Genomic DNA, 25,342 nt, shown 5'->3' with positions numbered 1-25,342 from the left:
GACACTGGGTTGGTGGTAAAGTACAGAGCAGGGTGCGAGATGTGGCTCCATCTTGTGGTGAATTTTTGTCCTGTCATTATTTCTATAATTCAGCATGTAATATATAAGTTAAAGTTTTTTTATTTGGATACATTTACATATACATTTACATATATAAAATATATTTACATATACAAAAATAAACTTTTTTTAAATATAGGAGGTCTCTTCACCCTTCCCCTTTACAGGGCCGTTGAGCAGCACTGCGCATGCGCGGGGCAGGGTAAGGACACGGATAAGCTTACGTAAATGTCATGCGCATGCGCGATGACAAATGGCTGATTTGTACCCCATGGAGTCGCTTTCGCTTCCTTGTGTTATGGTATAGAGATCTGAAGACGGGATGAGAACAGCGAGACCGACTGAAGGCTGGGTTTTTTTTCTGACAGCGACTTCGAGGAAGTGTCTGAGGTAAAGGCTTTAAACTTGCTTTTAAACATTTAAAACATCAAACTTTACGCGTTTAACATTTTATATGTGAGATTAATTCATCCCGGGCTGTGTTGCTGGATTTTTCTGTGGTATTTTCACTCAGAATTCAGCCGTGTAGTTTGACTGGAGTAAATCTAATCAGGCTGATCGGTTCATCCGTCCGCATGCTAACTCTGCTAGCTAACCGCTCACTGACTAGCCGCCTAGCATGCTAACTCACTCTATATGTGTTTTGTTTGTTATGATTGTGTATTCTACTTGTTTACGGTTGAATATGTGTCATGATTTGATCTCGGATAGGCGTTGGCGTTATTTATTCGCTCTCGCAGTGACGTCAGACATGCTAATGCTAACGCCGTGAAGTGTGATTTATTCATTAAACTTCCTCTAACTTATTAATGAATATATATTTCATTCATACAGTATTATACACGAGTGTTAACTTGACACTTTATCAGCGTGTGTGTGAGAAAGATAAAGTTGAGATTTTATAACTTTTTTTTTCCCCTTGATATTGAGAAGCCAGCTTCCGGTTTTTGAGCAGGGTGCGCGCGCACGCACGCACAGCGTGAACGCGCATGTAAATACAGACTGGCGCTCGTGCGTGTGATGCTTCCCTTATTTTCCACTAATCTCTCTTTAAAAACACACACAGGGCGCCAGGTGCATTCTGGGTATAGTGTAACCCCTCTATGGGGGGGCAGGAGAGACGTGTCGCAGTGCATCATGGGATTCCACGATTATTCATGCTTTAACACTAACGCACACATGTTACCAGAATTAATGACTTACATTGTGCACTTGGATGTTTTTGTGTGTGTGTGTGTGTGTGTGTGTGTGTGTGTGTGTACAGGAGGAACGCCCGTCATTGACTTCCGGCACACACTTGTGGCAGAGCCGAAGACTGAACAGGAAGTGCAGAGAGACAGAGCGAGAGACATAAAGACACTGAAGGAGAGAGAGTGCGTGCGTGTGTGTGTGGGAGGAAGTGTGTGTGTGTGTGTGTGTGTGTGTGTGTGTGTGTGTGTGTGTGTGTGTGTGTGTGTGTGTGGGGAGAGAGATGACGGAGTTCTGGGTGTGCTTTAGCTGCTGCATCGCCGAACAGCCTCAACCTGTGAGTCAAACACACACACACACACACAAATTATCTCTCTCATGGAAAAAGGACAGATCTCAACAGTATTTCTGTGTGTGTGTGTAGAAGAGAAGGCGGCGGATCGATCGCTCGATGATTGGAGAGCCGACCAACTTTGTACACATGACACACGTGGGATCAGGAGACATGGGGATGGGCCTCTCAACGGTAAGACACACACACACACACACACACTTTAATGTTAAGTCCAGTGAAACTGTTTGTGTAAATAGATGATCACATGAAAGAATAATATTGTGTGTGTGTGTGTTAAAGGTGAACACGGTGCAGGCACAGATGAAATCTAAAGGCGGGTATGGGAATGGCACACCGGGGAGCGTACAGTGATCCAGTGAGTACACACACACACACAGAGAACTTCTGTTAACATTCAAACACCCTGAAGTGACGAAAAAGGCTTTACAAAGCTTTGACATAGAGAGAGAGAGAGAGAGACAGAGTGTGTGTGTGTGTGTGAGTGTGAGAGCATCAGGAGTGTCCAGTGTCTAATGAGAGAATTGTATATGAGATGAAGTGTGTTGTGGTGAGTGTGTGTGTGTGTAAGAGGGACCAGAGTACCTGAGGATAGTGAGTGTGAGTCGATGGAGTGATCAGTGTCTGTCACACAGCTGTCAGAAAGCCATCAGACACCCCCCCCCCCCCCCATGGGTTTTTCCCTGTAAAGTCTTTATCCTTGTGTTTCACTGAGATTCTCCTCCATCATTCTGTTTATCTCTACGTCTCACCTACTGTCTCTCTCTCTCTCTCTCTCTCTCTCTCTCATCCTTTCACACTCATTCCTCTACCCGTCCCTCTATCCATCCATCCATTTCTCTACTCTTTCTCTTTCACCGCCTCTATTCCTCCCTCCATCATCCATCTCTCCACTCATTCATCTATCCCTCATCTCACATCTCATCCCCCTGCCCTTTTCTCTATTCCTCTCTCTATCCACCCATCCCTTTGAACACTTTATCCCTCTTTTTTTTCAAACTTTCCTTTAGTATAAAGTGTCATTAATAGTCTTCTTTTTCTCCCCTCTCTCACCTTATCATTTCATCCTTCTAAAGTGTTCATGCATTTATCCGATCCACCTTCTTCCTTTACACTGTTCTTTCCGTTCTTTCCATCTCTTTATCCCCTTCTCTATTTCTCTTTCCATCCCCATGTCCATCCCCATGTCCATCCCCCTTTTTCCCCCTGCACCCTGCTTACGGTCTCTGACGTTTAAACGTTTTTGGAAATAAGAACCAGCAGAGTTTATTATACACACCCTAGTGGGTGGGCGGGGCCAGACGGAGAGAATCATCACAGCAGACGGGTTTGGGATTCAAAAAATAAATAATAAAGTAAAAACCTTGTGCACGTTTATTACACACACACACACACTCCTAATCTGTCAGTCAGTGGTTTCGTGCTGCAGCTCCTTAACTCTCAGTCTGATCCACACGTCTGTACTTTAGTTTTCGTTCCTCGTCTTCTGCTCAGTGTTGATGTTTTAAACACACTGTGTGGGAGTGTGAAGGTGAAACACTCACTGAGACCACATCTGTTTAGCAACACGTATCTAATCTCATCTGACCTGTGTGTGTGTGGACTTTTGCAGGGTTTTCCACTGATCATTACACTTTCACAGTCCCTGTGTGAGAGGGGATTACAACTTGGGGGGGGGGGCGGGCGGGGGGGGGCGGGGGGGGGGGGGGGGGGGGGGGGTAAACAAATGAACTTATCTCTGATATAAAAAATCCAATCTGAGTTTACCCTGAAATCTGGCTTTGTTAAACCTGCTGTGTGTGTGTGTTTCTGCAGCGTGGACGCCAGTGTGTGTGACCTGCTGAACTGAAACAGTGAGGACGAGGAACAACGCTGGATTTAAACTCATATAAATATATATATATATATAGAAACTTACACACACACACACACTGGATCAGCGAGTCAGAGCACTGGTCTATGAGACGCGTGTATATCTGCATTATCGCACTGTTAGACGCTTTAAGCTTCCTGAGTGTAAACGCCCACGCTCGCCACGCCGACCAATCAACATCCGGCTCCCGTCAAACCAAGCTCCGCCCCCTACTCCTCATCCTCATCATCCTCCCCTCCCCCGTGGACGCTTTATTTATTTAGTGATTTGTCTCTCGGGTTTAAACATGGTGGCTGGGCCACTACGCGTCACACGCGCGCGCGCACACACACACACACACTTTCACACACACAGTTTGAATAATGAGCGAGTGCGAGCAATAGATTAAACACAAATGTAGACCTAAATAATGACCTTTTTCACGATTTTATATCTTTCATAAAAAAAAACAACTTATGAGTATATATGTATGTAATTTTTGTGGGATGTGGAATATCCTTATTTTTTTAAACCTTTTTAAACGTGCTGTGTTCAGATAAACTTGACCTGTGCGACCTCACTGTAACGTCTTCCCACAGCCCCGCCCTCACCGCGCCGAACTGCGGGAGGACTTTTTTGTACAGATGTTTTGATGCCCAAATAAATGATGCCAAGCAACACCCTGTCTCTTCTCTGTTTAAACTAATGGTTAGTTAAGATATAAGTACATATTTTTTGTGATGTTTGTACCCCAGGCCACGCCCTCGTTAGTCTATCAGATTTACGCTTCATGAGCCTGGCTGTTATTGGAAGCGGCTTTTTTCCCCCACCTTTTTTTCTTCCATGGACTTGACCAAATTTTTCATTTGTTCAGAAACCTTTCCAGAACAGCTGGGTCACATCAGCACCAACAAAAAAAAAAACCAATCTTGTGCATTTTTTTTTACCCTGACCATCCAGTATACAGCGGTACCTCGGCATACGAAGCATTTCCGGCATACGAAGTGACGGAGTTGAACCGAACGCTGGCTAAGTTCCAGGAGCCGGGTTACTTATGGAGTCGGGTTGCCAGTTCAACTCCTGATTGTATCCTCAGTATCTGAGCACTTGGGCAAAGGAGGGAAAACCTTTTCAATCATGTCATCTCAAAAAGTTTTATCTTGCCATCATCACCTCAAGTTTGCTCATTAGGATGCGTTTTTAAAGCTTATACATGTCTGCGAATTTTGTTAAAAAATTTTATTTCTGTAAATCTGTTTTGTGACAATGTTTATTGTTAAAAGTGCTACGCAAATAAAATAAATTAAATCTGCACTTGCCTGTCACATAAAGCTTTCATAAAAAATCATCTTGTTTTTTTACACAGGATTTGGAAATTATCTAGTCCTTCTGTATTGTCAAAAAAATCACATTTTAGAATGGTGGAGTTATTCACCTGGATCAAGCAGAAAATAAAATTGGGTTATGAACTGTCTAATAAAAAGACAATTAAAATCTGTGAGGAGCGTGCTGAACTCTCAACTTTCCTCAGGAATACAATAATGAGTGAGCGTGATGAGAGATCACTTAAACGCTTTAAAATATAAGAGCTATGTTTAATAGGGACATTAAGAGCATTTACACACAAACACAAGTGTTTTTTTATGGACACAGGGTTGGGACTAAACAGCTGTGTCCATGATAAAACCACTTGTTAGTGAGACTCATAAAAAAAAAAGTCTTCAGTTTGTTAGGGATCATAAAGACTGGACTTTGGAGTGATGGAGAAAGGTCATGTGACCTGATGAGTCCAGACTGAGCCTATCCCAGAGTGATGGGCGTGTCAGGGTGAGAAGGGAAGGACATGAAGCGATGCTCCCATCATGCATAGTGTCCACTGTACAAGCCTCTGGAGACAGTGTTATGATCTGGGGTTGATCAGTTACTCAGGTCTAGACTCAGTAACGTTATGGGGCAATAAAATGAAGTCAGCTGACCACCTGAATGTACTGAATCACCAGAGGATCACATCTATGGAGGGTTTCTTTGTTCTTGGATGGAACAGGACATATAGCTGAACGTCTCTGGGAGCACGAGGAGTTTGCTTGGGAGAAATATGAATCATGTACCATGTGCTGTACCTTGTTCCACAGTCTTACCTTATTAACAGTGTATAAATAGTTATGTAATACACAGCTCTGTAATTTACTGGAGGAAACTTCTGGAACATCATCAAGAGGAAGACGGAGGGTCACAAACCATCAAGTAAAGCTGAGCTGTTTTTGTATAAAGTTACCCAACAATGATGTTATAAACTGCTGGAGGGACAAAACACATGGAAGCTGTAACTGTAAATCAGGTTATTCCACCAAATACTGATGGATTAACGTTATTTACCCGAAGCATTAACACAATTTGTTTAGATTTGCATTTTGTGTTATTTGAGTTATTAAAGCGCTGCATGATCTGGAGTTATTCTGATGTGTTGTGATGATGTCATTTCCTTTAAATATACTCTCTAAATAACACTAGGTATATTTTGAATTTTGGGGAAATACTTTTAACAGTTCACAAAAAAATGAAAACAAAACTGTTCATCTCACCAACACATGCACCTGTAAGGAAAAAAAAACATAATAAACTGATTATTTTGCAGTGGTTCTCTCTTATTTTTTTCCCCAGAGTTGTATATTTTAATGGGAGCGCACGCCTGTGTCGGGGTTCGTGTGTTTCAGACGCTTCCATTTCCTCTGGCTTTTCCTTTGTGTTCCCTGGTTTCCTCCAGCCTCATGAAAACAACATGTGTAAGGATGATAGGAGCTAGCTTATCTACGCTTCCAGTAGGTGTGTGTGTGTGTGTGTGTGTGTGTGTGTGTCTGTGATGCCACGTCCAGGGTGAACTGCCTCACAAACAAACAAACAAATTTATGTCTTCTTGAATCTTGTTTTCTTCGCTTATATGTGTGTGTGTGTGTGTGTGTGTTCAGTGTGTGTGGCATGTGCATGTTCACCCTGTGCCTGTTGGCTTCCCTCTGGGCCCTCCGGTTTCTTTCAGTCCATAAACATGCACTGTACTGCAGTCTGACTGGTCTATCTATATTGCCTGGTGTGTGTGTGTGTGTGTGTAATCATTTGTGTACCCTGCCTTGTGCCCTGAGCCCTCCGTGACCCTACACAGGATCAGCGGTACAGATGATGAATTCATTATAGGTTAGACCAATAAATTGTTAAAGTTTATATATATATATATATATATATATATATATATATTTATATTTTTTATTTTATTTTTTAAAACTATTTATTGGTATAAATATAATAATGATTTATAAAATATAAAAATAATATAAAATATAATAATAATATAAAATATAACATAAAAATGATAGTGTCATCTAAATGATATCATTGTTTAATCTCGAGCCAAAATATTAAAGTTCCTATTTTGCAAAATTCGTTTATTTAAAACATTAGATCATCTATATTTGTTTATGCAAAACATTTCCTTTGAAACGAAACAAATAAACTTCAAACAGGTTTCCTGCTGAGTTCCTCAAACCACTAAAAATAAACCGGTTTTAATGAAATCCTCGGAGTTACAGCTGTGTGTAAGCAGTAATAATGGGTGTGTACTGAAGTTCTCCACACACACACACACACACACACACACACGCTTCAGGTTAATAAGTGTTTGTCACCTGATGATCAGGGATGTGCGTGTGTGTGTGTGTGTGTGCACTCTCTCTGTGATCTGTGTGAAGAAAACCTTTATCTATGGTTCTATCACAAGTGTTCAGGTTTTTATTACTCAGAAGTCTTTTCATGATAAAGTCTCACACACACACACACACACACACACACACACACATACACAAAGTCTCCAGAATGTACCTGATCACAGCCCAATTTCCTTTATCACTGAGCTGAGAACATGATTGTTTCACAAAGAAGGAACAGTTTCAGATGAAAGCTTGCTCATGGTGCTGATGGTGGTGAGATCTTTCACGTCTAAACTGTTTACACATTTACAGAATTATAACATTTCCTTCAGAGATTTAATAACGCAGTGTGAGGAGGAGCGTAGGAAGGAAGGAGGAAACGACTGGGAACAACATACAGAACAACACGCTTTTATTACTGTAATATCACCAAGAGTCTCAAATGAAGGACAAAGTGCAAGTGGGAACAAACACTGGTAATCTGTGATTGTCTGTTGGGAACACTGGTGATCAGAGATTATTAAGTTCAGCCTTTGTTCGTCACACATATGTTACTGCACAGTGAAATTCTTTATTCTTCACATATCCCAGCTTCTTGTTAGTAGGCAGGGGTCAGAGCGCAGGGTCCAACAGCGGCAACCTGGCGGAGCTGGGGCTCAAACCGCAGATCTTTCTAACTTAACTCAAAACCTTAACACACTGAGTCAAGACACTAGTGATCAGTGACTGGTTGTTGGGAACACTGGTGATTGGTGACTGGGTGTTGGGAAGACTGGTGATTGGTGATTGATTGTTGGGAACACTAGTGATCAGTGATTGATTGTTGGGAACACTGGTGACTGGTGATTGATTGTTGGGAACACTGGTGACTGGTGATTGATTGTTGGGAACACTGGTGACTAATGATTGATTGTTGGGAACACTGGTGAATGGTGATTGATTGTTGGGAACACAGGTGATTGGTGACTGGTTGTTGGGTACACTGGTAATTGGTGACTGGTTGTTAAAAACACTGGTGATTGGTAACTGGTTGTTGGGAACACTGGTGATTGGTGACTGGTTGTTAAAAACACTGGTTATTAGTAATTGATTGTTGGGGACACTGGTGATTGGTGATTGATTTTTTGGAACACTGGTGATTGGTAACTGGTTGTTGGGAACACTGGTGATTGGTGACTGGTTGTTGGAAACACTGGTGATTGATTGTTGGGAACACTGGTGACTGGTGATTGATTGTTGGAAACACTGGTGACTGGTGATTGATTTTTGGGAACACTGGTGACTGATTGTTGGGAACACTGGTAACTGATTGTTGGGAACACTGGTAATTGTTGGGAACACTGGTGACTGGTGATTGATTGTTGGGAACACTGGTGATTGGTGATTGATTGTTGGGAACACTGGTGATTGGTGATTGATTGTTGGGAACACTGGTGACTGGTGATTGATTGTTGGGAACACTGGTGACTGATTGTTGGGAACACTGGTGACTGATTGTTGGGAACACTGGTGATTGATTTATTGGGAACACTGGTGACTGGGTGTTGGGAAGACTGGTGATTGGTGATTGATTGTTGGGAACACTGGTGATTGGTGACTGGTTGTTGGGAACACTGGTAATTGGTGACTGGTTGTTGGGAACACTGGTTATTAGTGATTGATTGTTGGGGACACTGGTGATTGGTGATTGGTGATTGATTGTTGGGAACACTGGTGATTGGTGATTGATTGTTGGGAACACTGGTGATTGGTGACTGGTTGTTGGGAGCACTGGTGATTGTTGACTGGTTGTTGGAAACACTGGTGATTAATGATTGATTGTTGGAAACACTGGTGATTGGTGATTGATTGTTGGAACACTGCTTATTGGTGATTGATTGTTGGGAACACTGGTGATTGTTGACTGGTTGTTGGGAACACTGGTGATTGGTGACTGGTTGTTGGGAATGCTGGTGATTGGTGATTGGTTGTTGGGAACACTGGTGATTGGTGATTAATGGTTGGGAACACTGGTGATTGGTGAATGATTGTTGGAACACTGCTTATTGGTGATTGATTGTTGGGAACACTGGTGATTGTTGACTGGTTGTTGGGAACACTGGTGATTGGTGATTGATTGTTGGGAACACTGGTGATTGGTGACTGGTTGTTGGGAACACTGGTTATTGGTGATTGATTGTTGGGAACACTGGTAATTGGTGATTGATTGTTGGGAACACTGGTGATTGGTGATTGATTGTTGGGAACACTGGTGATTGGTGACTGGTTGTTAAAAACACTGGTTATTAGTGATTGATTGTTGGGGACACTGGTAATTGGTGATTGATTGTTGGGAAAACTGGTGACTGGTGACTGATTGTTGGGAACACTGGTAATTGGTGATTGATTGTTGGGAAAACTGGTGACTGGTGACTGATTGTTGGGAACACTGGTGATTAATGATTGATTGTTGGGAACACTGGTGATTGGTGATTGATTGTTGGAACACTGCTTAATGGTGATTGATTGTTGGGAACACAGGTGATTGGTGACTGGTTGTTGGGAACACTGGTGATTGGTGACTGGTTGTTGGGAACACTGTTGATTGGTGACTGGGTGTTGGGAAGACTGGTGATTGGTGATTGATTGTTGGGAACACTGGTGATTGGTGACTGGTTGTTGGGAACACTGGTGATTGATTGTTGGGAACACTGGTGATTGGTGATTGATTGTTGGGAACACTGGTGACTGGTGACTGATTTTTGGGAACACTGGTGACTGATTGTTGGGAACACTGGTGATTGATTGTTGGGAACACTGGTGATTGGTTGTTGGGAACACTGGTGACTGGTGATTGATTGTTGGGAACACTGGTGATTGGTGACTGGTTGTTGGGAACACTGGTAATTGGTGATTGATTGTTGGGAACACTGGTGACTGATTGTTGGGAACACTGGTGACTGGTGATTGATTGTTGGGAACACTGGTAACTGATTGTTGGGAACACTGATGATTGATTGTTGGGAACACTGGTGATTGGTGATTGATTGTTGGGAACACTGGTGACTAATTGTTGGGAAAACTGGTGACTGGTGATTGATTGTTGGGAACACTGGTGACTGGTGATTGATTGTTGGGAACACTGGTGATTGATTGTTGGGAACACTGGTGACTGGTGATTGATTGTTGGGAACACTGGTGATTGATTGTTGGGAACACTGGTGACTGGTGATTGATTGTTGGGAACACTGGTGATTGGTATTGTTGGGAACACTGGTGACTGGTGATTGATTGTTGGGAACACTGGTGACTGATTGTTGGGAACACTGGTGACTGATTGTTGGGAACACTGGTGATTGGTGACTGGTTGTTGGGAACACTGGTAATTGGTGATTGATTGTTGGGAACACTGGTGATTGATTGTTGGGAACACTGGTGACTGGTGATTGATTGTTGGGAACACTGGTGATTGGTTGTTGGGAACACTGGTGACTGGTTGTTGGGAACACTGGTGATTGGTTGTTGGGAACACTGGTGACTGGTGATTGGTTGTTGGGAACACTGGTGATTGATTGTTGGGAACACTGGTGACTGGTGATTGATTGTTGGGAACACTGGTGACTGGTGATTGATTGTTGGGAACACTGGTGACTGATTGTTGGGAACACTGAAGATTGATTGTTGGGAACACTGGTGATTGGTGACTGGTTGTTGGGAACACTGGTAATTGGTGACTGGTTGTTGGGAACACTGGTAATTGGTGATTGGTTGTTGGGAACACTGGTGACTGGTGATTGATTGTTGGGAACACTGGTAACTGATTGTTGGGAACACTGATGATTGATTGTTGGGAACACTGGTGACTGGTGATTGATTGTTGGGAACACTGGTGACTGGTGATTGATTGTTGGGAACACTGGTGACTGATTGTTGGGAACACTGGTAACTGATTGTTGGGAACACTGCTAATTGATTGTTGGGAACACTGGTGACTGGTGATTGATTGTTGGGAACACTGGTGACTGATTGTTGGGAACACTGGTGATTGGTGATTGATTGTTGGGAACACTGGTGATTGGTGATTGATTGTTGGGAACACTGGTGACTGATTGTTGGGAACACTGGTGATTGATTGTTGGGAACACTGGTGACTGATTGTTGAGAACACTGGTGACTGGTGATTGATTGTTGGGAACACTGGTAACTGATTGTTGGGAACACTGATGATTGATTGTTGGGAACACTGGTGACTGGTGATTGATTGTTGGGAACACTGGTGACTGGTGACTGGTTGTTGGGAACACTGGTAATTGGTGATTGATTGTTGGGAAAACTGGTGACTGGTGATTGATTGTTAGGAACACTGGAAACTGATTGTTGGGAAAACTGGTGACTGGTGATTGATTGTTGGGGACACTGGTGACTGGTGATTGATTGTTGGAAACACTGGTGACTGGTGATTGATTTTTGGGAACACTGATGACTGATTGTTGGGAACACTGGTAACTGATTGTTGGGAACACTGGTGATTGATTGTTGGGAACACTGGTGACTGGTGATTGATTGTTGGGAACACTGGTAACTGATTGTTGGGAACACTGATGATTGATTGTTGGGAACACTGGTGACTGGTGATTGATTGTTGGGAACACTGGTGACTGATTGTTGGGAACACTGGTGACTGATTGTTGGGAACACTGGTGACTGATTGTTGGGAACACTGGTGACTGATTGTTGGAAACACTGGTGACTGGTGATTGATTGTTGGGAACACTGGTGACTGATTGTTGAGAACACTGGTGACTGGTGATTGATTGTTGGGAACACTGGTAACTGATTGTTGGGAACACTGATGATTGATTGTTGGGAACACTGGTGACTGGTTGTTGGGAACACTGGTGACTGGTTGTTGGGAACACTGGTGATTGATTGTTGGGAACACTGGTGACTGGTGACTGGTTGTTGGGAACACTGGTGACTGGTTGTTGGGAACACTGGTGACTGGTTGTTGGGAACACTGGTGACTGGTGATTTTTTGTTGGGAACACTGGTGACTGGTGATTGATTGTTGGGAACACTGGTGATTGATTGTTGGGAACACTGGTGACTGATTGTTGGGAACACTGGTGATTGGTTGTTGGAAACACTGGTGACTGGTGATTGTTTGTTGGGAACACTGGTGACTGGTGATTGTTTGTTGGGAACACTGGTGATTGATTGTTGGGAACACTGGTGATTGGTTGTTGGGAACACTGGTGATTGGTTGTTAGCATTACACACTGGTCGTGAGTCAATAAACCTGCTCTCACTCTTTTGTTATTAAATGAGTCTAAACCATTAAGTTTTTGACTTAGAGTCCAAACACCAACTTTTGAAGCCTTTGTATAATAAATTTTCCCCATTACAGCCTTTTTTAAATTTATGTTTGTAGTCTTTGTCCTCATTTCTTTTTAAACCTTTTTGATTTAATGGTTTCAGATCTTCTGATCCTGACGCAGCTGACAGCGAGTTTAAGTGTTAATTAAATGTTTAATTTTACTTTAACTCGAGTTATAAAGACATAAAAATGATTCCTGGATGTGTGTCTCCAACACACACACACACTGCTCGGCCATTACACACTCCGATCTTGTGTTTACACTCCGCGCTGTGATGGAGCGGGAAAGCCGGAAGCGGAAGTCATTAAATTCTTGTCGCGTAACACCCGTATTCCGACCAGCCCCGCCCTTTCTGCGCGAGGATTGGCTGGGAGATCAGCCTCGTGTCCTCAGGCATCGGGCCGGTAGCCAATCGTTGCGCGGAAAGGGCGGGGCTTGTCGGAATATGGGTGTGGAAACAAACAACAAAAAGGCAGTGTAGTCGCTGATCAGATCAGCTCAGAGTTACAACCAGCTGTACACAGTGCGCGTGCGAGATAGTATTATTATTATTATTATTATTATTATTAATTTTATAATTATTATTACTGTACCCAGTCGGTGTGTTTGATCCCGATGGTGCGGACATGAGAACAGCACTGTGGATGATCCTGAGCCTCACACTGCTCTCCGGTCGGGTGAGTCAGCTAGCAGCTAATGCTAATGCTAAAGCTAGTGATTTATATCCCCTGAGACACAACAGGAGGAGAGAGTTTATTCACTTTATTAACACTTATAAACCACACACACACACACACACACACACACACACGTGTGAAGCTTTTTATTTTATATATTTATATATCTGTCAGTAAACACACTGAACCAAAAACTGTGGAAGTGAAAGCGTTTGGGGAATTCCAACACATCACACACACACACACACGCGCGCGCGCGTCATACAGGTCTGACAGGCTGAATTACTCACACACACTCTCTGACTTCTACATACACACACACACACACACACACACCTCAAGCACTAAAATATATACATACACACACCTTAGAGCTGGGGGCCAATAGTTATGAGAATGCCCCAGATCTAAGTTCCTGACAGAGTTCTGCTGCTTCAGTGTGTGTAGATGTTTGTGTCAGATGTTCCTCTGGTCTACTGAAGTATAATTACACACATTTCATTAGTGTTAAAGTCTTTTATTATAATTACATTAAGTGTCTCAGTATCTGCAGTGTTGATCTTCTTATTAAAGCCCTCGACACTTCACCCTGACACGCTGTCAATCATCTTCTGTTCCACACCCTGACTGATGGCGCGGCCCATCCTTACATCATCAGTGCTTAGAGTTTGTCAGAATTTGTGGGTTGTTGTTCGTCCAGCAGTTTGTCCACGAGTCTGGGGAGTCTCTTATCTCTTTCTCTGCAAAAGCTTTTCATGAAGGTTCACCAAACAATGTGAAAGGGGATGACTTTACCCCTCGTCCCCAGCAGTCCTGTACTTGGTGCAGAACATCACTCTGTGTGAGGTCGCTTCTCAGGGAAACAGTACAAAAACATCCTCCAAGAGCTCCTTCTCCCAACCATCCAAGAACAGTTTGGTGATAAACGATGCCTCTTCCAGCATGATGGAGCTCCTCGTTATGAGGCTAAAGTGTCTGATAACTGAGTGTCTCAGGGAGCAAAACATAGAGAATTTGGGTCTATGGGTCTCCAGGGAGATGTTACAGCTCTCCAGAAGATAACACGTCTGAGATAAGATAAGAGTCAGGTGTCACTCCGCCCCTGCAGTATCGTCCCTCTCTAAACCGCGTTTTTTCTAATGATGTATTATTGGCCTCTAAGTCCTCTTTTTACTCGCTGCGTCCCTGTATCTGTGAGACGTGACCCTGAGTGGATGTGTGCTGTTGGTTTGTGTTCCTGCAGAGCGAGTGTCATGAGGCCGTCCTGCACGTCTCAGATTGGGCCTTGCAGAGGGAGTACTGTATGGTTTACAATGCATCCTTGTCCAACATCTCCAGCTCTCTGGATGATGCTGTAAGTCACTATGCACACACACACACACACACACACACACACACACAAAATAGCTTGTGCAGACCTTCATTGTGTGTGTGTCCACAGGTACGGTACAGGCTGGTGAACCTGACCCGGACCACCCTGTGCAGTGCGGGCGATGTAAGCCCAAAGTCGGTGAAGGATGCGGCCGTGTGTGTGATGAGGGGGGAGTGTTCCTTCAGCCAGAAAGCTCAGGTGGCTCAGCAGCTTGGAGCCGCGGCGCTCCTCATCGCCAGCACACAGCCAATGGTACGTACACATCACAGACCACACTATGACATCATTCCACGTAAATACATAATGCACCACCTTCATGAGTTCTCGTACCAAAGCTTAAAAGCTTGTTCTTAAAAAGTCCATATGGTTCTTATGGTCGTAACAAGTTCTGAAGAAGTTCTCAGAGTGATGGGTTTTCTTCTCCGAGCACCATAAAGACTCCCCTGATTTAACCCTAATTTTTCCCCCCGCTAGGGCACGCCAGTAGCCAACGACAGCGATGGTAAAGTGACCATTCCTCTGGCGCTCATGAGGTACCGCGACTTCCTGGACATGCAGAAGGTACCGATCTATTTTAATCTCTCGCACTTGATTGCGTAGCACGGTTGTTGTTAAGCTCTAAAGCTCCGCCCCCCCCTTTTTGTTTCAGGTGTTTTCTGAGCAGATGGAGGTGCAGCTCTATGCTCCGCCCACCCCTGACTTTGACCCTAGCATCCTCATCATGCTCGCGATCGCCGTCTTCACCGTGGCCATGGGCGGCTTCTGGAGCGGCGCCGCTGAGAAGTCAGTAAGGGTTCACTCACAGGTCAGAGGTCACTGGGTATAAAGAAACTGGTGTAAAAGTGTGTGTGTGTGTGTGTGTGTGTGTAGGGCGAAGCAGAGTGTGACGGTGCTCTCTCCAGGAGAGGAGAAGTCGGACAGTGGGGATCTAACCCTCTACTCCCCGCTGAAGGTGGTGCTATTCGTCGTGCTGATGTGTGTGATGCTCGTCCTCATGTACTTCTACTTCAAGTACCTGGGTGAGTTGCTGCCCCTGCGCTCTGATTGGTCAGATCACTGCCCATGTGTGATTGTGATTGGCTGTTTCTCTTTGGCCAACATGTGATTGACTCCATGTGATTGAGTTAAAGGTCAGGAGTAGCTCAGTGGTCAAAGTGCTGGACTACTGAGAAGTCCAAGGTTCAAACCCCAGCAACACCACGTCGCCTCTGATCAGGGCCCTTAACCCTCCACTGCTCATATGTGTAATGGAAAAAAAAGGTCTCTCTGGATAAGGATAAGGGTGTCTCCCAAACGCAGTGGACATAACTGGACTGTGCAGTTTGTTTTTGAAAATCGAGTCGACATAAAATTCCACCTGATCAAAAGCCTAGAGTTACTGACTTCTGTAAAAGTATATTTAAATACATACAGTGGCTTTTGCAGAAAAACAACCCGCTTTCAAGTTCCGCAAAAAAACACAGGCACTGCTTCTGCTTTCTCTGTTACTGCTGCGTCTGAGGTTTATCAGATGAACGCTGGTGGTAGTGAAGCGAATCCCATCTACAGTCTCAGTCTGAGATTCTGATTGGCCAGTCGGGGTTGTGCTGGGGAGTTGTGCTGGGGTTGTGCTAGGGAGCTGTGATTGGCTGTGACTCTGATTAGTTATTAGTGAGTGAATGATTTTGATTGGCCTGTCATGATCGGGGGTTGGGGGTCAGTCGTGACCCTCCGATCTCCAGGTGCAGTGTCCTCCAATTGGCCAGGTGTGTCTCTGATTGTCTGATTCTGATGTGATTACAGTGTATGTCATCATCGTGATCTTCTGCTTGGCGTCCGCGACGGGACTCTACAGCTGCCTGGAGGCTCTACTGAACGCTGTGGGGTGCAGCAAACTCAGGTACAGACACAGACACACACACACACAGGCTGCAGTTCTAGTACTGACAATTTCTGACATAAACATATTTTTACATTGTGTGTGTGTGTGTGTGTGTGTGTGTGTGTCAGCGTGTCTTGTCAGGAGAAGAGCTTCTCTGTGAGGAACATGCTGCTGGCTGCCGTGTGCATCACTCTGGCTGTGATCTGGGGTGTGTACCGAAATGAGGACAGGTACTGCCTAAACATGTTCTCTCATGCACGCGCACACACACACTCAATAACAAGAGGATGTGGTCTGGAGCTCTGCTGTGTTTTTGTAAAAAATAAAAACAAGGAAGTAATGATTATTCAGTTCTGTTATAACAACTATATTAATAATAATAATGATAATGTTTCCATGTTTTGTTTTATTTGATTATTTTATTGTAAATTATAATGAGATATATAACATATTTTATTAACTACAGTGTATCATGTGATGCATATACTGTGTGTGTGTATATATATATATAGACCTGTAAGTGATAATGTTTTAATATTTACTGTGTGTTTATTTTCAGATAAGCAGAATGACTAACTTATAAGTATAAATATATAACTGTGTGTGTGTGTGTGTGTGTGTGTGTGTAGGTGGATCTGGATCCTACAGGATGTGCTCGGGATCGCCTTTTGTCTAAACTTCATGAAGACCATCACACTGTCTAATTACAAGGTGCTTTTTAACACTTGATTTATTTACTATAAGCTTCATGTTCACACTGTACAAGTCTGAGTGTGTGTGTGTTTTAGATCTGTGTGATCCTGCTTAGCCTGCTGCTCATTTACGACGTCTTCTTCGTCTTCATCACGCCGTTCTTCACACCCGTGAGTCTCTTCTGTTCTGAATATAACAGATGTTCAAAAATATCGGAACGACTGTGGGATGTGGGACTATGGGTAATTAATAATTACAAGGTTTTTAATATTTATGTCACAGGGTTACATTTACATTTGCATTACATTTACATTTGGGCATTTGGCAGAATTTATTTATTTATTTATTTTTTTTTATATCTCATTATACACCTGAGCAGTTGAGGGTTAAGGGCCTTGCTTAAGGGCCCAACAGTCGCAACTTGGTGGTTGTGGGGTTTGAACCTGAGATCTTCCAAACCGTAGTCTAATGCCTTAACCACTGAGCTACCCCTACCCCATCCTGGCACCATGCCGGATTTCCGAAAAAAAAATCAGGTTCGCGGATATTGATCTGTCATTTCTCTAGATCTGAGATGCGCAGGTGATGGAGAAGGAACAGCCAATCAGCAGTAGTGTGTGGAAGTCTGTGATTGGCTGGTTTTGTCGCTGTTTTGTAACACTGGACAAAGTTGAGCGAGTGTAAAGGCAGAGTCGAGCGCGCACAGAAAATAAATGTTGCACGCGCATGCAGGCAGAGTCGAGCGCGCACAGAACATGTTGAGCGAGCGGGGAAGACACTGCACGCGCAGAATCACTCAGAATTGTGGCAGGAATTAGTAATGCGCGGGTCGTCTGGTAACCCGCGGGTCGGGTTGGGCGGGTAAAGAAATTGTCACTTTATTTGCGGGGTGGGTTGGGGCGGGTCATTAAAAACATAATTAAATAAAAAAATCCATGTATGTTGCGTGCAATTCCTTATATTAAATATTTGGGAATATTTTATTAAGTTCTTTGATAAGGTTACGTCACGACATGTCACAAAAGCGCCAAGCAGCTACCGCTGCCAGTCACAACAAAAACAAAGAAATAAAAGTGAAGATGGAAGACGAGGCGCGGAAGAAATTAAGGTTGGGATTTACATCATTAAAAGAAAAAGAAAGGTCAGGCTGCTAAATCTAATGTTCTAGCATTCTTTTTTTGCACAGCGAACGTAAAAACGCTAAATAAACATTTTCGTGTGATAAATGAAAAAAAATGTCAGTGGTTGTTAAGCGTAGGCTGTAAAATGTAGGCCTGCCCTGTACAAATCTAAAATAAAAAATAGTTTAGCCTAGATTACAAACGCTGCTTTGTAAATGTTTCAAATGTGTTTTATTATCTTGTTATTAATATGACCTGATTTATCGTTCATATTCATAATCGTATGTTGTTGGCAGTTTACAGGGCGATGTTTCCAAGCACTTTCATGGATGGAATAAAGGCTGTTTTTATTTGAATTACAATACCTAGTATGTCTATTTAATGGTTGCAGGGCGGGGCGGGTTGTAAAAATAGATACAGTGGTGCGGGGCGGGCCAAATAATTTCATAAAAGCGGGACCCGCGGGTTGGAAAAATACCCGACCCGCGCAACACTAGCAGGAATATAACGCCATAATATTCCACCCTCAATGACCGATCGTGGGACTGATTTAAAAATTCGCTTGTGCTTCTTCCTTGCTGAGCTTGACCTCTTATTTAATATCGCCCACCCACCCGTCACTTTATGTAAGAAACTAGCGGAGGATTATCAATTAGTTAATCAATTCCTGTGTACTTTGGAGTACTATTATTGCCACTTACTGACCTGTTTTGGTCTGGCTGTAGCATCTGTAGCATTTACTTCCAGTGATTGTACTAAGACGGGCTAATAATATCAGTCTAGACACTGAACATATTGAGAAGAAAATGCTGTGTTTTCTTGAATAATACTGGGGACATAATGCAAATATGAAAATATCTAAAAAAAGAGCTGTTTGACAATAATGATGATCAGGGTTAGACATAGGCTGTTTATATATTTGGGCCCAGGGGCAACAAGTTATGTGTTAAAAGTGCGTCGCACACATGGTACCCCCCCCTCCCCCCCCCCCCCCCTTACTCACCTCGGGGGCAAGGAAAAAAGTTAAGGCTCGGGAATTTTTTTCACTATCAGTCCTGTATTTCAGCATGTTGGGTTTTAATAATACTGACTGTGAAAGTGTGTGTGTGTGTGTGTGTGTGTGATCACTTATAGAATGGCGAGAGCATCATGGTTCAAGTCGCCCTCGGCCCAGGTGGTGGAGGAGATAAGGTACATTTTGTGTTTGTGTGTGTTTGTGTGTGTGTGTGTGTGTGTGTGTGTGCGCGCCCACAGTAACAGTCATTAACTGGGTGTGTGTGTATATATGTTTTAGGGCGGTGGAGGCGTGTTCATTCCAGCGGATCCCACGCCCACAAATGAAAAAGTAAGGTTTACTCTGTCCTGTAGGGGGAGGGGTGACACCATAAAGCACACACACACACACACACACACACACAGATATACAGTAGGTCCTGTGGGTGCTGTAACACTGTGTGTGTGTGTGTGTGTGTGTGTGTGTGTGTGTGTGTGTGTAATGAAGTGTTTACTAACGCTCACTCTCTCACACTGCGGCCGCGTCCCAAACGCCACACACTTACCTTCCTGTAGTCAGAGAGATAACAGGCTAATTAGCACCTCGTTAGTGGAATGAGCAGACGGACCTCACACACACACACACACACACACACACACACACACACACAGCCAGAATAACAGTGTACTGTCTGACTTCACTATAACTTAGACTGCTGATGTGTGGAGGTGTTTTGGGGGCGGAGCCTGTGTCAGTGTACACCATGCATGTGGAGGCGTCTTACTGATGTTCATACCCGTGTGTGTGTGTGTGTGTTGTGTGTGTGTGTGTGTGTGTGTACACTTAGCTGCCTGTGGTGATGCGTATTCCCCGGTTCGCGGCGTGGGCTGAGAATCTGTGTGAGATGCAGTTCTCCATCCTGGGATACGGTGACATCATTATTCCAGGTCAGTCACCTCATGTGTCATGTGACAGCCATAGTCCCACTCACACCTTCCATAGTTCCTGTACCCTCGTCCATAGTTCCTGTACCCTCGTCCATAGTTCCTGTACCCTCAGCAGTAACTTGTGGTTGTTCTTCCTCAGGCCTGTTGGTGGCGTACTGTCACCGCTTTGATGTTTGGATCGGCAGTTCAAACAGAATCTACTACGTCTCCTGCGCTGTCGGTAATGAAGCTGTAACACAGCACACACACAAGTCTGTCCTCCTGTTACAGTTCACTAACTGTGTAATGATAACATGGTGTGTGTGTGTGTGTGTGTGTGTACAGCGTACACCCTGGGTCTGGTGTTGACCTTCGTGGTCATGTTGTTGTCTAAGATGGGTCAGCCCGCCCTGCTGTACCTGGTCCCCTTCACCCTGATCACCAGCGGCGTTCTCGCCTGGAGGCGTAAGGAGTTCCGACAATTCTGGGCCGGAACCACGTACCAGGTGAGACCCCCCACCCCCGACCCGCCCTACGCCACCGCGTCCTTCTCTGAACTGTGTCCTTTAGATTTGACACTTAACAACGCACTGCTTCCTGTTCGCTAAGAGAAATAAATACCTGCGGGACATTCTGGTATCCGTGGATGATTGACAGGTGCCAAGCCCTGGCCCTGCCCACATTCTGTCTTAATTGGTTTTTATTTGTTTATTTCAATAATGTAGATTATTTATTTAGTAAATACAAAATAAACAGTAAATGAAAAGGACACCAAAATCTGACGGAAACCAAAATGTCCAAACGCTGAGGAAGAGCAGACGATGACCAACTGTAGATGTAGCTGTGTGTGTGTGTGTGTGTGTGTGTGAGAGAGAGCTGTGGCTCAGGTGATTAGAGACAGGTGTGTGTGTGTGTGTTTATATATGTGGAACATCTCTGATCTGATCATCTGACCTGCTGTGTGGGAGTGTGTGTGTGTGTGTGTGTGTGTGTGTGTGTGTGTGTGTGTGTGTGTGTGTGTGTGTTAGACCAGCTCTGTGAAACTCTGTCTCATTACTTGGTCTCCATCAGGTGTTGGACTCATCCAGGGAACCTTTAATACCAGGTGGGCGTTTACCTTTTAGCCCCACTCGCTGCTCTTCCATGTGCTGTGTGTGTGTGTGTGTGTGTGTGTGTGTGTGCGCTGTTCAGCTTCTCTCTCACATTATGAGCTGCTCTTCTGCTCACACATCACATCAGCTTCCTAACTCCGCCCCTTCAGCTGCGCTGCTCTGAGTGACGATCCGCCCACAGCGTCCCTTATATTTAAAAGTATTGGCACCTTATTCATTAGTTGAGATGTTGGCGGCGAGGTTGGTGTTTGATTCAGTTTAAAAATCAATTAAAAAATTTCCTTTCTAATGAATTTTAAATGTCTAGACGTTAAAATTTGAGGCGTTTAAATGTTGCAGTTTCTGTCTGATCCTGCAGGCGGCGCTCTAAAGTGTTCACACACTGACACAGGAGTTAGTTATTAGTTATTACACGGCATCATGGGAAACAGGACCAGGCAGGTGTGTGAGAGGGGCTAGAAATGTACACACACACACACACACACACACGTATGAAGAGGAACCATTAGAGAGTGCAGTGTAACAGTGGGGGGCGGGGGGGGGAGTCACTCACTTGATGTTTAAATATCTTCTCTTTCTACGGATAGTGTCTCTACAGGTGTGTGTGTGTGTGTGTGTGTGTGAGAGATTAGAGCTGTATGTCCCTTGTCCCTTCCTGCAGTAGATAACTGGGCTCTAGGGGGCGCTGTGGCTACACTCTGTGTTTCACAACTAATGCACACACTCTCTCTCTCACACACACACACACACACTTATTTTCATCTCCCTCATGTGTGGCTTGCAACGCTAACGCTACCACTCAGATATATATGTGTGTGTGTGTGTGTGTTTTGTTCCTGTCTCAGGGTGTGTGAGGAGCAGGAATGAAACACAGCCGAGGTGTGTGTGCGCTCAGAGTGGGCGTGTCTCATTAGAATAAACTCACGTCTAACGTTCTGACATTCAGGACGAAACCGCGATGTGGACGGGTTCTAATGAGAACACTCAGCTTTACAGCTCTGAGCTCAGCACATACCGAGTCCAACTCTAACACTGTCTCTCTCTCTGTCTCTGCCTGTCTCTCTCTCTGTCTCTTTGTCTGTCTGTCTCTCTCTCTTCATTCGTTTCTCTTTCTTTCTTTGATCTTTCTGATTCTTCTTTTTACTTTCTTTCTCCATCTCTTACTTTCTCTTCGTCATTTCTTTCACTCTCTCTCTCTCTCTCTCTTTCTATTACATTCTATTTTCTTGCTCTTTTACTTTCTCTCTCTCTCTCTCTCTCTCTCTCTCTATTCTTTTGACTTTCTCTGTCTTCCCCTCTTATACTTTCTCTTTGCCCCCTCTCTCTCTCTCTCTCTCTCAGATGGAGACGCTGAATATCCCGGCGGAGTGAGGAAGTGCTGATTAACTGGATTAACGTGCGTGTGTGTGTGTGAGAGAGTGTGTGTGTGAGTGTGTGTGAGAGTGTGTGAGAGAGTGTGTGAGAGAGTGTGTGAGAGAGTGTGTGAGAGAGTGTGTGTGAGAGAGTGTGTGTGAGAGAGTGTGTGTGAGAGAGTGTGTGTGAGAGAGAGTGTGTGAGAGAGAGTGTGTGAGAGAGAGTGTGTGAGAGAGAGTGTGTGAGAGAGAGTGTGTGAGAGAGAGTGTGTGTGAGAGTGTGTGTGTGAGAGAGTGTGTGTGAGAGAGTGTGTGTGAGAGAGTGTGTGTGTGAGAGAGTGTGTGTGAGAGAGTGTGTGTGTGAGAGTGTGTGTGAGAGAGTGTGTGTGTGAGAGTGTGTGTGTGAGAGTGTGTGTGTGAGAGAGTGTGTGAGAGAGTGTGTGTGTGAGTGTGTGTGTTGAGCACTTTAAGCCATCTGATTTGGCTGTATCAGGACCAATACAGTCCTCTCTCTCTCTCTCTCTCTCTCTCTCTCTCTCTCTCTCTTTAATAAACAACATTATTATGTATTTAAAAGAAGGCCTTAATCACGCCTCAGGCTCCGCCCACAGCACACACCTGATCAGAGGGTGCAGAGTTCTACAGACGGCGAGAAGACAAGGTTACCATGGAGACCAGGCAGAAACATCTGGAATGTCAACATCATCCTCTGTCGTGTGTGTGTGTGTGTGTCCCACAGACTAGCGCTTAACACTGTGAAATATGAAGTATATAATCCTGATCAGGTGTGTACACAGGGTGTAACCTGGGGCCTGAAAGTGTGTGTGTTTTATAATGATTGCAGTGTTTGTGTTTATAACCAGGCCTTCATTAATCTCTTCTTTTTTTTTATGCCTTAAATTAAATCAGAACAAACGTGTGGCGATGCAACGCTGTGAGGGTTTCATTCACACTCTAATTACACACACACACACACACACACAGGTAACAAAATGCCTGTCTTTCTGAGCTGTGTCATTCCCTGATTCAGGGCGGAGCCTCTTTAAACGCCTCCCGCGGTGCGAGTGATTAAACACTGCGATAATGAAAGCACAAACTCGGGTCAGTTAACTGAAGGGCGTGTAAACTTTTGAGCACGTGGTAGGACATAACACCCGCTGACTGAGACGACTGAGCTTGCTCTGACATTTACACTGTGTGAGTTTTTAACCAGGAGGGGGTTGATGGGCGGAGTCACCAGTACTGACCTTACGCTGATTAGTTTTCTGTAACAGCGTGTCTTCAAGGGTGCACTTACTTTTTTGCATCACCACCAGTACCAGCACGGTTAGCTGAGGGTTCCAGTGGAACACACTTGCGTTCATTAAATAATGAGCACTGGGGTGGTGTGTGATGGGTGAAGTTGAGTTACTGTTACCATAGTAACAACACGTCCCTAAATGTTTTATTCCTCTTATTTCACAGCAAACTGTAAATTATTGTTTATCGCTTATTAAAAAAAGATAAATAATTTTAATTGTTAAAGTTGCTTTGTAATGTTGGTCTTTACGGTTCCTGTTGTTATTTACCCTACAGCAGCTATAAAATCTCCTTCTCTCACCAGTCTTTGTCTGTTCTCTCTCTTTTAAAGTTAATAACACACTCCTTACACTCATGTTACAAACACACATCTTTCTGTGAAATAGCTGTTGCTATGGAAACTAATGTTTTATTTTAATGTATTTATTTAATCCGTTCTTAAGACAAAATTTTGTATTGTGAAACGTACTGTCCCATAGGAAATAATGTAAACACACATAATCTGTTCCAGCCGCCCAAAAATATTATCATATGTTTACATATAAAAACAATCAAAACATTTAGAATAACATGTAAATGACGTTAATTATGAAATCAATAGACATTAAACCTTGCTCAACCTTAATTTATGATTCCTCTCGGCACCGGCTGCTTTAAAAACCAAACTGAAAGCAGCTCCTTTTTCTTCTTGTTACCGTTCTTGATAACATTCGTGGGACCCAATCGAAAGTTGATTTATTTATATTTAATTCAATATAAAAAGAGAAACTTGTATATTATACAGATTCATTACACACAGACTGATATATTTCAAGTGTTTATTTTACAGACCTTTATGATTATGGCTGACAGCTAATGAAAACCCAAAATTCAGTATCTCAGTGTCACGGGTTTGACCCTTGTGCATTGGTGGCACCACGGACATGAGGTAAGGTCATATTGGAAGAAGGGTCATTTCATTAAAGAGGTCCTATTATGCTTTTTCAAATATGATCTTTCATGCAGTGTCATGTAGCTGTATGTGAACATAAACTATCTGCACTATCTGTGATGCTGACAGTGCACGATAAATGGAGTTTTTGTCTATTAAAAAAAAGAATCAGCTCACATTCGCCTAAACGAGTCGTTAGCAAATAAATTTTTACTCTGTTACGGATCCACGTCACTCCGTAACATATTTGCATAATGTCCGCCCGCGTTCTACGTCGTAAACAACTTGCCCGCCATCTTACAATTAACGTTACCACACTCTTGTTAATGTGATGGAGCATTCATGCCGGGTTCGCTTAAACACTTTGTAATATAAAAAAACAATAAAAACGAGAGCACACGAAATCCTTTTTAACTATTTATTCTCCACCATTCACCAAAACTAAACTTAACACTCGCGAAGTGGCAAGCCCCGAGGGAAAAAATGCATCCGCACAC

General features: G+C 43.7%; 3 protein-coding genes across 6 annotated transcripts; 2 read left to right on the top strand and 1 right to left on the bottom strand.

Annotated features, from left to right (window-relative positions):
• Nucleotides 1-311: 311 nt before the first annotated feature.
• LOC128527536 (CDC42 small effector protein 2-like) lies at nt 312-4,132 on the top strand. 2 transcript variants are annotated; one of them, XM_053499971.1, is made up of 6 exons: nt 312-450; nt 1,325-1,488; nt 1,523-1,585; nt 1,673-1,774; nt 1,883-1,958; nt 3,416-4,132. In XM_053499971.1, the coding sequence occupies exons 3-5, from the start codon at nt 1,532-1,534 to the stop codon at nt 1,952-1,954; spliced, it is 228 nt and encodes a 75-aa protein (XP_053355946.1). In that variant the 5' UTR covers nt 312-450; nt 1,325-1,488; nt 1,523-1,531; the 3' UTR covers nt 1,955-1,958; nt 3,416-4,132. The 2 variants fall into 2 exon arrangements, with proteins under 2 accessions (XP_053355946.1, XP_053355947.1); XM_053499972.1 differs by having other exon boundaries at nt 1,325-1,492.
• A 5,193-nt stretch (nt 4,133-9,325) lies between these two features.
• LOC128528107 (uncharacterized) lies at nt 9,326-10,935 on the bottom strand (the record flags this gene model as incomplete). The annotated part of the gene is made up of 2 exons (XM_053500859.1): nt 9,326-9,412; nt 10,819-10,935. Coding segments are annotated over 2 exons (204 nt in total), but the record flags the coding sequence as incomplete, so codon positions are not given.
• Nucleotides 10,936-12,974: 2,039 nt separating this feature from the next.
• On the top strand, nt 12,975-24,219 carry zgc:123258 (uncharacterized protein LOC641502 homolog). Of its 3 annotated transcripts, XM_053499939.1 has the most exons (18): nt 12,976-13,184; nt 14,428-14,538; nt 14,626-14,808; nt 15,031-15,117; nt 15,206-15,339; nt 15,427-15,575; nt 16,339-16,435; nt 16,546-16,647; nt 17,047-17,128; nt 17,206-17,280; nt 19,366-19,422; nt 19,526-19,576; nt 20,073-20,172; nt 20,312-20,392; nt 20,497-20,657; nt 21,223-21,256; nt 22,605-22,702; nt 23,073-24,219. In XM_053499939.1, the coding sequence occupies exons 1-17, from the start codon at nt 13,134-13,136 to the stop codon at nt 22,643-22,645; spliced, it is 1,596 nt and encodes a 531-aa protein (XP_053355914.1). In that variant the 5' UTR covers nt 12,976-13,133; the 3' UTR covers nt 22,646-22,702; nt 23,073-24,219. The 3 variants fall into 3 exon arrangements, with proteins under 3 accessions (XP_053355916.1, XP_053355914.1, XP_053355915.1); XM_053499941.1 differs by lacking the exon at nt 19,526-19,576 and having other exon boundaries at nt 12,975-13,184; XM_053499940.1 differs by lacking the exon at nt 21,223-21,256.
• Nucleotides 24,220-25,342: the final 1,123 nt, after the last annotated feature.

This window comes from Clarias gariepinus, chromosome 7 (genome assembly GCF_024256425.1).
Source record: "Clarias gariepinus isolate MV-2021 ecotype Netherlands chromosome 7, CGAR_prim_01v2, whole genome shotgun sequence".
In the NCBI taxonomy this organism is placed as follows: Eukaryota; Metazoa; Chordata; class Actinopteri; order Siluriformes; family Clariidae; genus Clarias; species Clarias gariepinus.
Note: the sequence above shows the minus strand (reverse complement) of the source record. Positions and strands in the feature narration are given on the sequence as shown.